General features: G+C 40.7%; 1 protein-coding gene across 1 annotated transcript; it reads right to left on the bottom strand.

Moving 5' to 3' along the window:
* Nucleotides 1-256: 256 nt before the first annotated feature.
* On the bottom strand, nt 257-13426 carry LOC308092597 (C-signal-like). Its single transcript, XM_080438606.1, has 7 exons — nt 13222-13426; nt 6632-6686; nt 4832-5028; nt 3235-3295; nt 2915-3033; nt 1383-1493; nt 257-722 (listed from the first exon to the last, which is right to left on the bottom strand). The coding sequence occupies exons 1-7, from the start codon at nt 13366-13368 to the stop codon at nt 609-611; spliced, it is 804 nt and encodes a 267-aa protein (XP_080294732.1). The 5' UTR covers nt 13369-13426; the 3' UTR covers nt 257-608.
* Nucleotides 13427-15556: the final 2130 nt, after the last annotated feature.

The raw sequence follows: 15556 nt of genomic DNA, 5'->3' as shown, positions 1-15556 counted from the left end.
TGATTGTAATTAAAGAAAGAAAATCCAGGAGGCTAATATTAAGGAACTAGAATAAAATAAATCAACATATACGAATGTTACCCATCAGGTTTTTTGTGGTTTGACCAAATACGATGACCTTTTAGAATTGGGAGCACACAAGTGCAGACAAAAAGTATTCCGGCCCACACAAAGACATTTTCCAGCCTGCAACCTAAAATGAGTAACTAAAGTTTTCAAATAATTGTAGAAGTAAAAAGTACAATATTTGCCTCTGATATGTAGTGGAGTGGAAGTATAAAGTATTGAAAATGGAAATACTCAAGTAAAGTAAAAAGTACCTCAAATTTGTACTTTGGTACAGTGCTTGAGTAAATGTACTTAGTTACTTAACTTACTTTCCACCACTGGGTGAGGCATGCATTCCCAACTTGCATCGTTCCCCGAGTATTCCAGTGCCCGTTAACTTCAAAAGGGCTATTAGGTGTTGAAATATTATGGTTTACACATCATAAAGAGAGTTTACAATATTTAGTCAAAAAAGTGTTGAGTGTGATTCTCAAATGGTTTCTGTCAGAAACAACCATAGCAATGCATCACCTAAAGCCCATCATCACCATGGTGATCCGTTACCAGGGAATACTGTTGCCCTGCCAATCCAGGTGGTTCCCACTATCTTTGTCGCTGAGTGATGACATCACACCGAGCATGCTCTGTACGCTGTCCTGGGATGTCAAAGGAGCCTGGAGCAGAACAAAAACAAGAAAACAGTTATAATAACTAGAAAAGTGCGCTCCTCTGAGCGCAGATGTCTGCCAGAGTGTGGGTGCAAAGTTTCACGCCGATCCAGTGGTGTCCGAGATTAGCTGGTCACAGTCAGACGGACGGACTAAAACATAATCTCCGGCTATAAGCTGTCCAGCCTGGTGGAGATAATTATATCAAAGAGAAATAATCAACTGTGTCCATTATGTAAGAAACAAAGCGGCAGCAGTAGCTCAGGAGGTAAAGACCGAAAGGTTCCCAGTTCGATCCCGGGCTCCCCCAGAGTTAGTGTCGAAATCCTTGAGCAAGTCAAGTCACTGAACCCCTAATTGCCCCCGATGAGCAGGTTGGTGCCTTGCATGGTTTCCTCCGCCGCCGTCGTTGTATATATGTGTGTGTGTGTGTGTGTGTGTGTGTGTGTGTGTGTGTGTGTGTGTGTGTGTGTGTGTGTGTGTGTGTGTGTGTGTGTGTGTGTGTGTGAATGTAATGCACATTGTAAAGAGCCTTGGATAAAGGCACAAAATAAATGCACCATTTACCAATTACAAAGGAGAGGAAAGTTGTCCTCTGTACTGTTTTAGAGTACTGGCTAAATAAATATTGTACCAGTGCCTCCATTTCTCTCTGTCTCTCCTCACCTCTTTCCCCCCCATGTCAGTTTGGACCCATCCAGGGTGGATGGATGTGACCAGTATGTGATTCTCCCTGAAGTCCTCAGCTTGACAGCGGGTCAGCATGTTCAGAGCCGCCTAGTGGTCAAGAACAAAAACAACAACAGCGCTCACCCAAAATAGTTTCAAGCAATATAAAGCCTTAATAGGAAATAATGTGCATGTTGTGTTGATGTGTACCACTGAACCGCAGAAATGTGTCTGGGAGAGATTGGGGGTAGATTATTATATAGCCTACATATAACTTTAATTACAAAATAAAAAACATCCTATAAAATAGATTTCACAGGACTTTATTGACGTGGTGTGTAATAACAGCTACCAGCAGATGGTGTTACAGAGCTGCTATCAGGAGAGGAGATGAAATCTGAAGTCAAGTTTACTTATGTCTTCTGTGACTGCCTTTTACTAATGATATTTAGACAGATGAAAATGTAATATGCCCCATCTCTCCAGCTCTTACAGAAAATATAGTTTGGGTCGGGATACAAATTCTAATCAATCAGGAGGGAGAACCCCACAAATATCATTATCAGCTTCTATTTCCATTTCCAATTTTATAATACATCACACATAAATAGTGCTTTTCATAGTACCCAGAGTCTCTTTACAAAACAAATCAAAATAAACTATATTAGGAGAGAAATTGTTAAAAGGTTAAACATTTTGCAAAGAGAAAAACATTAAGCTAAGACTAAAAGCAGAAAGGGAGATTTGATTTGAGTTAGGCGGGGAAAGCGAGTCTGAAAAGGTGGGTTTTGAGGGAGGCTTTGAACACGGCAAGGGTGGGGGCGACTTTGACGTGAGGTGGGAGTGAGTTCCAAAAGGAGGGGGCTGCAACTTAAAAAGCCCCATCACCCCAGGTGCATTTGTTTGTTTGTTTTTGTGGGGGGATTTCCAGGAGGTTGGCATTACCAGACCTGAGGGAGAGGGAGGGGAGGAGGTCAGAGAGGTAGCGGGGAGCCTGGTTGTTGAGGGTCTTGTAGGTGGTGATCAGTATTTTGAAATCGATTCTGTGTTTTACTGGGAGCCAGTGAAGGTCGTGGAGGACTGGGGTGATGTGGTCTCTGGATCGGATTCTGGTGAGGAGGCTGGCACCAGAGTTTTGCACATATTTTGTCTGGAACTTTAGTTTTTTGTTTCACCACTTTCATTCTCACTTGTTTTGTCCTGTATCCTACATGAGTTCTCTCTCCTGACTGGATAAAAATTGGTATCCTGTCCATTGTCCTGAACATTTTATTTTACATTTTAGTTTACTAAAGAGCTGGAGAGAGGAGACCACTATTACTGAATAAACACTCAGTAGCTAACAGTAGCTAACTCGGAATATAGAGCTATTTAACACTTATTTTAACAAAGAAAAATGGCACTTACACCATCTTTAACCTTCAACTTGGTGTCCATGTATTTTTGTAGTTGTTAGTCCTCAGTATAAAACCTACATATTCAAGATGAGAATGTAGAATTAAGTATTTATATTAGATTGGTTATCCTACCTTGCTGGCCCTGTATGGGTACAACGGTGCCCTGTGAAAGTTCTCTGGACATTTCTCTATGGAGCCGAGCAGAGAGGAAATATTGATGATGGCTGATCTCCTACAAGACATATGGCCACCTATGACAGAGAGAGAGAGAAAGACAGAGGCAAGGCGACAAAAGGAGATGGTGTAGGTGGGCAAAGGAGAGGGGAATATTATGAATGATGATGAAATGTGTGACTGAAAAGTAAAGCTTCCACCAGAGTATACAAACAATAAAAGTGATAAATACAAGGACATGAGTCATGACAAAAGAAAAGCTAATGGCTTCTACTGACCTTGATCTCCGTGCTTTAGGGACGTTTGCTCTGCTGCTCTCTTGAGGTGAGGAAGAAGATTCTATAGAGAGTGAGAAAGACAGACAATGACTGAGACAGGGTAAATTATGTTAAAGCCAGGATGTGTGGTGGAGGTAACACTGATACCTTAACCCTCATACCGTGTTGAGCTCCCGCAATATTTCACATGTGCTACATTATAAATGACTCTAATTAATTAATACATTTATGTGTGGCTACACCTTGGCTAAACACACAAGCACAGATGTTGTACATGGTATTGGTAACATTATTAACTAGAAAAAGTGCTCCTCGGAGCACAAGCCTCCGCCAGGTCAGGTAGGTTATTGTGGGCCATCAATGTTCGGAATCCACCAATCCAGGATGGAATATGAAAAATCAGACAGATCTGTCGTGATCACATGACTATAGAGATAATGTGTAGCCTACCGATTTGCATAATGTTTGGACAAAATTAAGTTTATTAAGAGTAATATAAAAAATGCGTTTAAAAGGGTGGCATTTCTTCCTCGGCCTAGTGGGAATTTGCATGTAAAGTTTCACAGCAATCGGACGCTGCTTTCATGATTTGAGGCATTCTGTTCAAAACGGGCCACTCCTGCAAACTTTAGATGCCAATCTTAACCAATCAGGATGGAATATGAAATATCGGACAGATCGGTGTTGTTCACATGACTATAGAGTTAATCTGTACCGATTTGCATGATGTTTGGACAAAATCTGTAGGAGAAATATTAAAAAAGAAATGTTTTGCAAGAATCGGCCTCCTGGTAAGCGCTATACATGGCTGATGTGGGAGTGTGCGTTCAAAGTTTCACGCCTATCGGTCCAGTTATACTGTAGGTAAAAACACAAATCGGCCTGTTATAGCGCCACCACAAGGCTGATTTTGAAAAATTTAGGGTGGTATTTTATGAAAAATTGAAAAGATCTGTTTGGTTTAATGTGTACCAATCTGTGTGATGTTTGGACAAAATCTGTAGGAGTAATATAAAAAAAATTGTTTTGCAAAGATCGGCCTCCTGGTGGCGCTACAACAGGCCCATGTGAAACATTTGGGGCAGAGGTTCTGCTCTGGCATCCAGGGAGTGTGTGTGCACAGTTTCACGTCGATCGGGCCAACGAGGCTGGATATTAGCTGTCCAGAGACGGACGGGCGGATACACGGATGGACAGGGTGCAAAATTGCACTGTCACACCTTCGGCCTGGCGGAGACGACAAACTATCTTTGTTTATTTCAAATGAATTAGTGAACCCCCACTTAGGCTAGGTGCAGCGCTGGATAGAAAAACTGACTTCAAGACAACACATCAAAATAGTGCCTAGATTTTACTTCCAATCTTATCCAGAGGCAACATTGTGGTCAGATAAGCAAGAGAGTTACAGAGAGGCTGCATTTTTCTCACTATTGAACAGAGTGGATGAGCAGTACCACTTGGCGTACAGTATTCATGCTCATAACACATACATGTGTTTAGCGATTACAGATTTTTGTTTTGCCAGAAGTAAAAAACAGGTATATAATAGCAACACCTACTACTGTACTTTGAGGAAAGAGAAAAAAAAGTCACAAACCTTCGCCAAGAGAAATGGTCCGACCACGTTGACCTGATACACCTCCATCATGTGAGATTCTCCCGTACCAGATAACAGTGCAGGGAGTTCTGGTTTGTTAATGGCTGCATTGTTAATGAGCAGATTCAAACCACAGGTCGCAACTCTATCACCGAGTGCTTGGGTAGCAGCTGAAATGCTGGATTCGTCTGTAGTGTCTGCAGTTAATGCAATTGCACACAGAAATGGACAATACATACACACACTTGATGAACATGCGATCAACACAGGCTTCATCACATAAAACCATCATTCAGTATATCATAAGCAATGGCTAAAGAAAACACCTCCTTACTGTAAATATACAAAATATTTAAAATAGAGTTTGTTATGGTACGGTGTGTATTTATTGTCCAAACAATCTCAAGACGAGATTAAAAATCACACCCAGTGTGAAGTGGGCGGTGTCTTGCTAGCTAATCTGATGGAAACTCCTTTGTCAAACATCATTTGTTCACAACAGCAGCATGGAAATATTGGGCCATATGTGTGGTTTTGAAGTTTTTTAGCCTCTGTTGTTGTGTAAGTCCTTTGGCCAAATCACCACTTCTAGGAAGACTCTTGCTTTTCTCAAACATCTTCCATTTACGGATTATCGTGGCCACTGTGTTCTTAGAAATCTTAACTGCAGCGGCAATTCTTTTGTAAGTTTGGCCAGATCTGTGCTTTGCCACAATTCTGTCTTTGAGCTCTTCTGGAATACCGTTTGATCTTATCATTTTCATTTTATCCTTTTCCTCTTTTCCCATTTCAAACATGATTTTTGGGTTCTTCTTTACGTTTCCCACCAAGGCTCGTCTCTTCCATTTACGGATTATGTTGGTAACTGTGTTCTTAGAAATCTTAAGTTTAGATGAAATTCTTTTGTAACCTTGGCCAGATCTGTGCTTTGTCACAATTCTGTCTTTAACCTTTTCTGATATATCCTTTGATCTGAAAGGGCCAGTTCTAGGAAGACTTTCTATTTTCTTCTCAATATCGGTTTTCCCTTTTCTCATTTCAGCCATAGTGATCTTTGAGTTCTTTTTTACTGTTCTCACGAAATGGACAGCATCTAAGTTAAATATACTAGTGTCACATCAAAGTGGTTTTAGATTAATTTCATCATATGTCTCACTAGCCAATCACAGCATGTGGAATTGGAGCACTATGTCACTGTTGTTATTTAACAGTGGTCATCACGGTGATGGAAGCTCACTTAAAAGAATAATGTGTTTTTTTTTAATACCCTTTCCACCCACAATGTGTGATTCACTTAAAAAAAAACATAAATGTGTTTTTTTTAAGTGCATAGTCTTATTTATAGGGCTATGCACATGTGTCATGTTTACCTAGCCAATCACAGTCCTGAATAGACTGTGATTGGCCAATCACGGTGCAGGGTTAGGGGGTACACTGGTGGCCAATCACAGCGCAGGATTTGGTGTGCAAATATCCAAACCTCACATATAGGGGCGGTTTCACCGCCCAAAAAAAAATCTGTGTAGACTGGTTAATCAACACAAGTACTGTAAATAGTCAGACAAGACAACCCTTGTATTAATTACAAATGCAACTTGCACTGTGCTACACGCACATCTGTATATGAGGTTAACATTGTAGCATTAATCATCAAAAACTGAACATGCATTGACACTTTCCTTCCCAAATTATTTTAAAGTAATGTTTAATTATTGTATCAATGAAAGGTGAAGTTTTGTAAGCAGAAAGCAGAATAGAAAATAAAACAGTGCAATGTGTACAAAGGTGTGCTCTATTTACCTAGTTGAATGACAGTGATCCGTCCAGGATTCTTATTGACCAGCTCTCTCAGGGCCTGATGGGAAAAGAGTGCCAGAGTTGAGACTTAAATGGAAAAAGCACACACAGCAGCCATGGTAGATTCTTCATCAGATTCTTCATCGAGATTCTGATCTCGGGTGAGGACAAGTTGAGGAAGCTCTCAGCTCCGAACTCTCCAAACTCCGTACTTGGCTTACAGATAACAGACTGTCACTACACCTTGGAAAAACTTAATCCATTCTCTTTGGGACCAAACATTCCCTCATAGGCCGTCTGGTCAAGGCCCTTTTCGTTCAGTTTCGTTCCCATCAGGTGGATCTAAATAATCTCTGCTTCTTAAAAAAATCTATTGGTAGTAAGTAAGAAACAAAAAGTTCTCCATCTGCTTTCTTACAGTATTTTTTTAATCAGTGTTTAAAGTCGGTACTATTTCTTACTAGGCGTAGGCCTAGTAATATTTAGTGTGGTTGCCCTAACAGGGCAACCAGACTATTTTGTCCCGCTACTCCTCCCACAATCGTGTGCGTGTATTTTGCTAAGAGATAGGTTGTATGATTTAATTGCTATTAATTTATTAGTGAATTCATTTCCCCCATTGACTTGCATGGGAAAATGCGAAAACTCCCATTCAACAATTTCTCTCTCCGAAACCGTAAGGGCTACAGTTACAAGACTTGGAGGGGAGGTTCATAGTCCAGTGCCAAATTATTTAAAAAAAGAAAATTACACGTTTCGGCCTATAACTCTTGAACCGTAGGTCGTATAATCAAAACATATTTTCCCTGGATTCCTTGGGTCATGACACAACTCCCCATATAGGCCACGCCCATTTGCGTCTGGATAGATTTTCCGCCATTTTAAATTTTCTTCAAAACACTTTATGCACCTTCTCCTGCAGATTTAGTCCAAATCTCACAAAAATTGGTACACATAATCGCTGAACCCATGCAATAAACATATCAAAGCGGAATCCATACCGTTCGTCCGTAATAGGCTTCCAAAGGGGAGGGGCTTGTTTTACAAATTATGCCATAAATCATGAACAAAATGTCCAGTCAACCCCAGATTTGAATCACATGTCAAGGGTGGTTTACTCAACAACTCCCCAACAGCATTTTCACTTTGATACATAGGGGGCGCAAGATGTAACAGTTTGATGCAAAAACATGATTTTTGGGAGGATCAATCCTCTCAAAATGAAATGCAAGTGATCTCAGGAGTGACGGGACAATATAATTGGCTTACAACATTTGTGAGAGGGGCCATTTTCTATAGTGGGAGGGGCCTACTTCTTAAAATCAAAACGCCATGTATCAGGAACGCAGGATCCGATCTGCACCGAATTCGGATCGCACGTGTACGGCCTCCGATGGTATTCCTCCCAGCGTATTCCTCGTGTCCCGGCGGCCGCAACCCGCGACTTGCGTCGGCGCAACCACACTTGCAATTTCCCAGAATTGCGAATATTCTAGTTTCAATAGGGGTAGTGCGGTTTTCGGTCACATGCATGTTGTCGACCAATAGAAAAAAAAACAAGATGGCAACGTTTCAACTCTGACCAAAACAAAGCAAAAATATTTGGTATAATTTATAAATAATCCGTTGCTTAAAAATGTCAACATTGTGTGGATATGGGTTTTTACAAGCTTTCACGCAACATTCTACCAGCGTTTTATTGACATTAATGTGAGAGGAAAACAGCAGAAGGATCAACTCCCTCAAGTAGAAACATCAGCATGTAAGCCAGCCACACACACACACACACACACACACACACACACACACACACACACACACACACACACACACACACACACACACACACACACACACACACACACACACACACACACACACACACACACACACACACACACACACACACACACACACACACACACGTATATATACCTTTTGTTAAGAAGACTAAAGGTGTTGGTTATTTTGTTCAGATCAAAGATATTGACACTTATGTGTGAATTCCATACTGCTAGTTTGCTGCATATTTTTTTATAAACATCTATTTACCGTCTCATGGACACTATGATACATACATAAACACCACAAGTATGTCTTTTATAATTATGGCAAAACAAACCTGTAAAAATGTCATGCATCTACAGTGAGAATGTACAAACATGTTCCATCAGTGATAACTCAGACATCTTTACATCTTTTGACAGCTAATACACCAGATGTTGTTGTGGTTGATGTGTCTGTATTAGAGATAGCCTGCACTTTTGACTCTAGCCTAGAGGAAGCCTTTATGACCAAGGTCATTAAATACCAACCACTCCATCTCAGAGCTGGGCTAGGTGCAGACTATTTGTTTTTATATTTGGCAGCCTATAGGACATACCCACAGACTGGTTGTTAGAGGGTTTCAACAACTTGGGATGCCCAAAAAGGTTGGCAAAGTATTGTGCTGTCTCCGCTATAATTGGCAGCCGCCAAATATGGCGGAGACAGATACTTATACAGTACCTATAGAGTACTGAGTGACATGTTTATTGTATCATGAAGACATATGCCATGATTTTGTGAATCAGGTAAGACCTTACTGGACATATATTTGTGTCCCTGTATGTTTCTCCTTTATGTGGACAAATACATGGTTAAAATGTGTGCGTGCGTGCGTGCGTGTGTGCGTGCGTGCTCGCGTGCGTGCGTCGCTTAAAGGCTTATAGTTGACCAAGAGGTGCTGAAAATGAACTAGCTACGAAGGATGGTCGTAAACACAGTGAAGAAGCATGAGGATCTTGACGCTTCAAACTACAAGTAACTCAAATACCATGTGTGTCTTTGACAGTTCTGGGAAACAAAACAAAAACCTTTATGCTGAAAAGTTTCATTTTTATAGATGTATTCTCTCACAAAAAAGGCTATGAGAGTATATTTAAACTAAATTGGCTATCATTGTGAATACATCTTTATTTATACACTTGTGCTCATCTTTCCCTAACATGTATGTATATGTTGCAGGCAGGATAAATGGAAGCGGAGGTTGACCCCTGATTTCCCCCAGCTGGTTTTTCACTGCCCTACCAAGTGCTGAACTGTTTTTCTTTTAAGACATTATCTGCAGATAAACTGATAGACATGCTACCTCAGCCATCAGGCACAGAAACAACGAGTCAACTGAGGTAAGCCAAGCTGAAAGTAACAGCGAACACACGGCAAGTACAACATCTGGACAGAAAACTACCTAGCAGACAAGGACACTGTATAGTGCAGGATTGATATTGAAGAGGCTTCTACGTGTCTCTACCGGTATGACATACCCGTGGCCTCCCACAGCAGAGGATTTAAATGTGTCTGAAGCCAAATCTGTTTTGCCACTTGAACGTACAATCTATATGCCTGCATTATATATTTTATTAGTTTTTGACCAAGCTATATATGCCAAAGCTCAGCAAATCCGCTGGAAAGATGATGACTTGACAAAGCGTTAGACTCAGGGGTCATCACCATGCCAGCTTGTGATGGATATTTCCATCAATATTTTATTTTTGCCACGGACATGCAAAATAAGTGATCAATAATATTACCAGAAACACATAGGCCTAGCCCCAAATGTATACAGTAGTACTGTATACTAATGGACTCTTGATGTGCCTTATAGTGTCTACTCTATTCCACTGCACTGCACATTTTAAAACAAGACACTTATCAATTAAATTTGGGGGAATTTGGGGAGAAAAAAACGATCTACAAGCTCACAACACATCACAGCATGTTGTGAGCTTGTAGATCAGCAATTCTCTTTTCTTTTTAGCCTATAATGGCGTGCCCAAAAATTGGGATGTCAGGGTTAACGTGGTTAGCTAGCCTATACTTTAGAACACCTGGAGACTGGGAAGTTAATTATCCACTGTATACTGGCAGGTGGCAGTCCTGAGACAAGCATTCAATGTGGCATGGTCCAAGTATATTCCACGTTTGGGATTTCAATAATTGGGTCTTACCAGTACAGACAGTGCTTCCATCTTACATTGCAGAAGCAAAAGGGCCTCTTAGCTGCAAAGGTGAGTGGACAGATGGCCTTTCAGAGGACAGTGTTACTTGAGGACAGGAGGAGACAGGAAGTTCCAGCTAAACTAGTTTTTTGTTCGTCTACGTAGCTTCAAATAGGTGTGGTTTCCATTAAGGTGAACAGGTACAGTAGAGCTAATCCATGTTGATGAGAAAGCATGCCGATGGGACAAAGGAACTTGAGTGTCTAAACAGATAATTATGTACATGATGAGTTATTCATGAAGGGCATGGCATGATCTAAAGGAAATGCAATGTCACAATAGTTTGATGCAAAGGTGCCTTACTTTGATGAGAGGGTGTGTCTTGGGTAGAGCGGGTGAGGGAGTTGGGGTCGATGATGTTTTCCGATTTATTGCCGTTGCTACATATTTGGGTGTAGCTGCAGTAGGAACTCTGTATGGTTATGTCATAGTGAATTAATTCTATATATATGTGATTATGTATGAGTCATAGTGAGGGGGTGGTGAACCGCCAGCAACACCAAGAGGAAGAGAGGGAAGACATGAGACATTGCGACCAAGGTAAAAAACTAAGGTAGAATTCATGATGTCACGACTGGACTGCGTACTGCATAAGCCTATGTAAAACATTTACAAACTGGTTGACACTCCACGACACATTTGTATTGCCTGGGATCACATGAACAAAAACCTGCCAGTGCTGTCAGTGTCAACCACTAATGGCCATGAGAACTTTACTTTAGAACTACACTACAGTGGTGCTGAATACATACATATTTTTCAATTTCTCCCTGAGACAAGAGAAGGTATGAATGCATCTTCTCTTGTCTTACCTCTTTTTCCAAGTAGACCTGGATGAATTAAAAAATGCACCTAGTTCTACATGCAGTCACGTCCATATCTGCCATGTCGGAGGCCCCAGCCTCTTTTACTTGACGCTTAACAGGGATTTTGTATTCTTCAAGATAAAGCTTAGTCTTCAGCATGAATACCACTTATTATTATTGTCATTCCAGACTGGTTCTTTGGTCCAAATGTATTGGAGGGCTGTAGCTGAGTGGGTAGAGAGGCGGAAAGGTTGCAGTTGCTGGTGTCCCTAAGCAAGACTCATCTGAGCTTCCATCTGCAGGGTTGCACCTTTTATACAGAAAATGCAGCCCAAAATTCTATTGCAAATAAAGGAATGTTAAGTGTACAGAGTACAGTAAAATTAAAGGGGAAAAACGAATAAAAGCAAAAAATCCATGGATATAAAATGCATTTCATTAAATGCCGTATTTAAAAGAAAAGACTTCAACTCCTTAAGAATACCAAGAGAGCTCCCCATACATGTTCAAGTGGTAAGAGTATTTCACAAGTTGGGGCCATAGAAGCAGAAGGTGGTCTCGCCAGTGTTTTTTTATTAAATGCTTTGGTAACTTTGGTAAGAGGAAATGGAGTCTATAATATCTGAAGGTGCCAGGTTCTTAAGTGCTTCATAAACAAATAAAAGGGCTTGCTAACGCTAATCAAATTGTGAAAAGAGAGCCTGTGGCATACTTCACTGCTGATAAGGTTATTTGCTGCTCCAGTTCTTGTATGTAAAATGTAGGTGTGTCCTCACTGTATTCCTAGCCTTATTATCTCCACCAGGCCAGAATGAAAGGACATATCCTTGTGAAACGTTGCACCCACACTCCCAGTGAAGAACAACCTCCACACCAAATTTTTCAAATCGGCCTCATGGCCACTTTATATTTTGGTCTATATATCTTGAACCTTGGGTCGTACAATAATTATTCCCCATATGGGACGGTTTGTTGCAGAAATATTATTTTTTTATTAGACGTCTGCTCTCATGTGTCATGTGACAATGACCGTCAAACAAAGGTACTCCATACTTTCATACTCCCTAATATAATAATAATTTGCCTGTAAATACATTCACATTGTGGTCAGGGCTATTTCTTGTGTCTAACAGACACCAAAAGCATTTCTAGCAGCAAAGAAATGTATCACAATACATAGGAAGTCTTCTATCCCTCCTACTATTTCACATTGGTTGACTAACAACCCCTCAGGGCCTGTTTCTTACGAAAACGGCCTATAACGCAACATCCAATCATCCCCCTACAGAGGGGCCTCTGTAGAGCGCACCTCCAAAAGACTACTGCCCATAGGGAGCCACGAATGCAAAAGGTTGCACCATGTTTTGTACAAACTGTTCCCCCCGCAGCTTCCTCGTGTCCTGATGGCTGCACCCCAAGACTTATACAAGGTATGTGGCACGAATCCAACTCGTTTCAATATGACTAAGTTCTCTTACCGGCTGCACGGTCTAGAGAAAAGAGTTACTTTACAATAACAGAGAATACCAGCACTCACATAACTGTCCATAAGGCATCCCACGACTGACACAGCCCTGGGTAGGCAACAAACATGGCCTGACGGAGATCTGCGCCCCTAGGAGCGTACCTTTCTAATTCTGTCCTGTATTCAGCAAAAGCTCAACACAAGACCAATTGACAGTTTTTGTAAGTAAGAAGAACAAGTGAGGAATAAACCAACACATGTGAATAGAAGAGCTCGTCTTACCTCAGCTCCAGATCCCTCAGGCTCTCTGCAGCAAGCATAGATGTGATCCTTGTGGCTTGTAACCTGAATCAGCTGTCTCACCAGCTCCAAACCGATGCCCCTGTTGGCCCCAGTCACCAAAATGTTTCCTCCTAATTTCATTGACATGATCTGTGTGTGTGTGTGTGTGTGTGTGTGTGTGTGTGTGTGTGTGTGTGTGTGTGTGTGTGTGTGTGTGTGTGTGTGTGTGTGTGTGTGTGTGTGTGTGTGTGTGTGCTTGCTTGTGTGTGTGTGTGTGTCTGTGTCTGTGTCTGTCTGTGCGTGCGCAATGAGTGGTTATGTCTGACGCCTTGTTCTGTGTGTCATAACTTGTAGTGTTGAGAGGTTACGTTGACACAGACGTGTGTGTAGCCTACGTAGGACTCATTGCATCAAAGTGCTTCTTCCTCTCTCAATGTGTGTTTACATTCGTCTGTACTTTGATCCTTAAAACTACCATTCCATACTCAATGCAACGCACCTGTCTTTCAATTCCTTGTGAACAAACATCCTCTAGTCTGCCAAATACTAAGAATAAAACAACTAAAATATTAAATTCTTATCAAATATCTTGTGTTTTTGGGATGTTTACAATGTTCACTGCAGTACAAGTCTGCTTTCAGTAGCCTTGTTTTATTTTCTATATACTATCTCATCCAATATATTTGAGCAAAAGTATAGAACTGGTATTGTGAAGATCTTGTCCATTGGACTATCTTAATTTAAATAACTGGGGGGATAACCTATCCCTGTTTCTACTAGTAACAAAATTAAGTTGTTGTTTGTTTAAATACTTGTGGGTTTAGATATTGTAGCGGAGGAGGATTATGCCTTATTATATTATTATATACTCATGTAGTCATGTTGCAGACCATTTTCATAATGAATACAGGTGTACCATGACATTGTGAGTTGCACATTGTTGTGCCTTATTGTGCACAAAGTCTGAAAAGCACTTATCTACATGATCTCACCTGACCCACACAAGTCTAAGCACACAATATCTAAAGTGCTGCTTGCACAAAGCCATGCCTCTGCATTCAGTCACAACACAACTACACGACACAAACACTACACCACTACACAACTACACAAAACCACCACAAAACTACACAAACTACACAACCCCAACTCAATATAATCTAATATAAACTACCAAAATCAACATAAATACACAACACCAACAAGTTCACACCAACACAACACCATCAACACAAACAAACAACACAACACCAACACAACATAAACCAACATGTACACAATACAGACAATACTACCTCTCTCTCTCTCTCTCTCTCTCTCTCTCTCTCTCTCTCTCTCTCTCTCACACACTCACACTCTCTCTCTCTCTCTCTCTCTCTCTCTCTCTCTCTCTCACACACTCACACTCTCTCTCTCTCTCTCTCTCTCACACACACACACACACACACACACACACACACACACACACATGCACACAAATAAAAAGGCATGCAGGTGTGGCCAGCGCTAGTGTACATAAATAGTAGGGTAATATTACATCCTGAATTCTACATCCTTCCTAATTAAGACTCCATTCCATTCAGGTCAAACTAACCTTGTGTCAAACAGAGTAAGGTGCTGCTATTGTGCATATGTCTACTCACATGGAAAGGCTCTGTTACACTAACGTAACCACTGAGACAAATATCTCTAAAACAATGAAATGTCCCTGTTTTAAAGATCCACTACCAAATCGTCCCGGTTTTCACCACAATTAATTAATTTGAGCAGTTTAAAAAAAATCATTACGTTCAGTAAACGTATGAAAACACCAGGTGAAAAACTAAATAAAAACATGTATAATAATAAAAAGTAGACAGCTGATCTACAAGCTCTCAAGCTTGGGCTATTTTCGCTATTTAGTGAATAAGGATCCCGGTTTGGGTTTTTTAAAATATGGTCACTCACATCATATGTAAAATATTACACTATTTAGCTATAGGCCTACATGACTGCAGTGAAAAGTCCACAGTCATTGTTTCTTCCTTAAAGTTTTGCAATTTAACTTGCTAGTAATACATTAACTATGTTAAAATCTCTGATCAGCGAGAGATAGGCTAGTATGACATTACTTTCTAGCCAGGTAACTTCACCACTTCTCTCAGGACGACAGGACATGTTAAAAAGCAAAAAGCAAATATGATGTTCTATTTTTAGAAAAGATAAAGAAAGATAAAAAATATCCTACAATAATTGTGCTTGCCAAAATGTAATTACCATTATCCATAGTTCATTTTGCATTTACTCTGCCTCGTTCGCCCTCTGCTGGCAAAACCAGAGTCGTTCCTCTTTCCTT

Source organism: Gymnoscopelus braueri (assembly GCF_963280865.1).
Source record: "Gymnoscopelus braueri genome assembly, chromosome: 9".
Taxonomy (NCBI): Eukaryota; Metazoa; Chordata; class Actinopteri; order Myctophiformes; family Myctophidae; genus Gymnoscopelus; species Gymnoscopelus braueri.
This window is presented reverse-complemented; position numbering and strand designations above follow the sequence as displayed.

What these genes read in the sequence shown, in the direction of transcription:
- LOC308092597 (XM_080438606.1), bottom strand. Translation starts at nt 13,368, where the DNA reads ATGTCAATGAAATTAGGAGGAAACATTTTGGTGACTGGGGCCAACAGG. An exon ending in GATCACTGTCATTCAACTAG is followed by an intron (nt 5,029 to 6,631) that starts GTAAATAGAGCA and finishes CATTAACTGCAG; the next exon opens with ACACTACAGACGAATCCAGC. An exon ending in CTGACATGGGGGGGAAAGAG is followed by an intron (nt 723 to 1,382) that starts GTGAGGAGAGAC and finishes GTTCTGCTCCAG; the next exon opens with GCTCCTTTGACATCCCAGGA.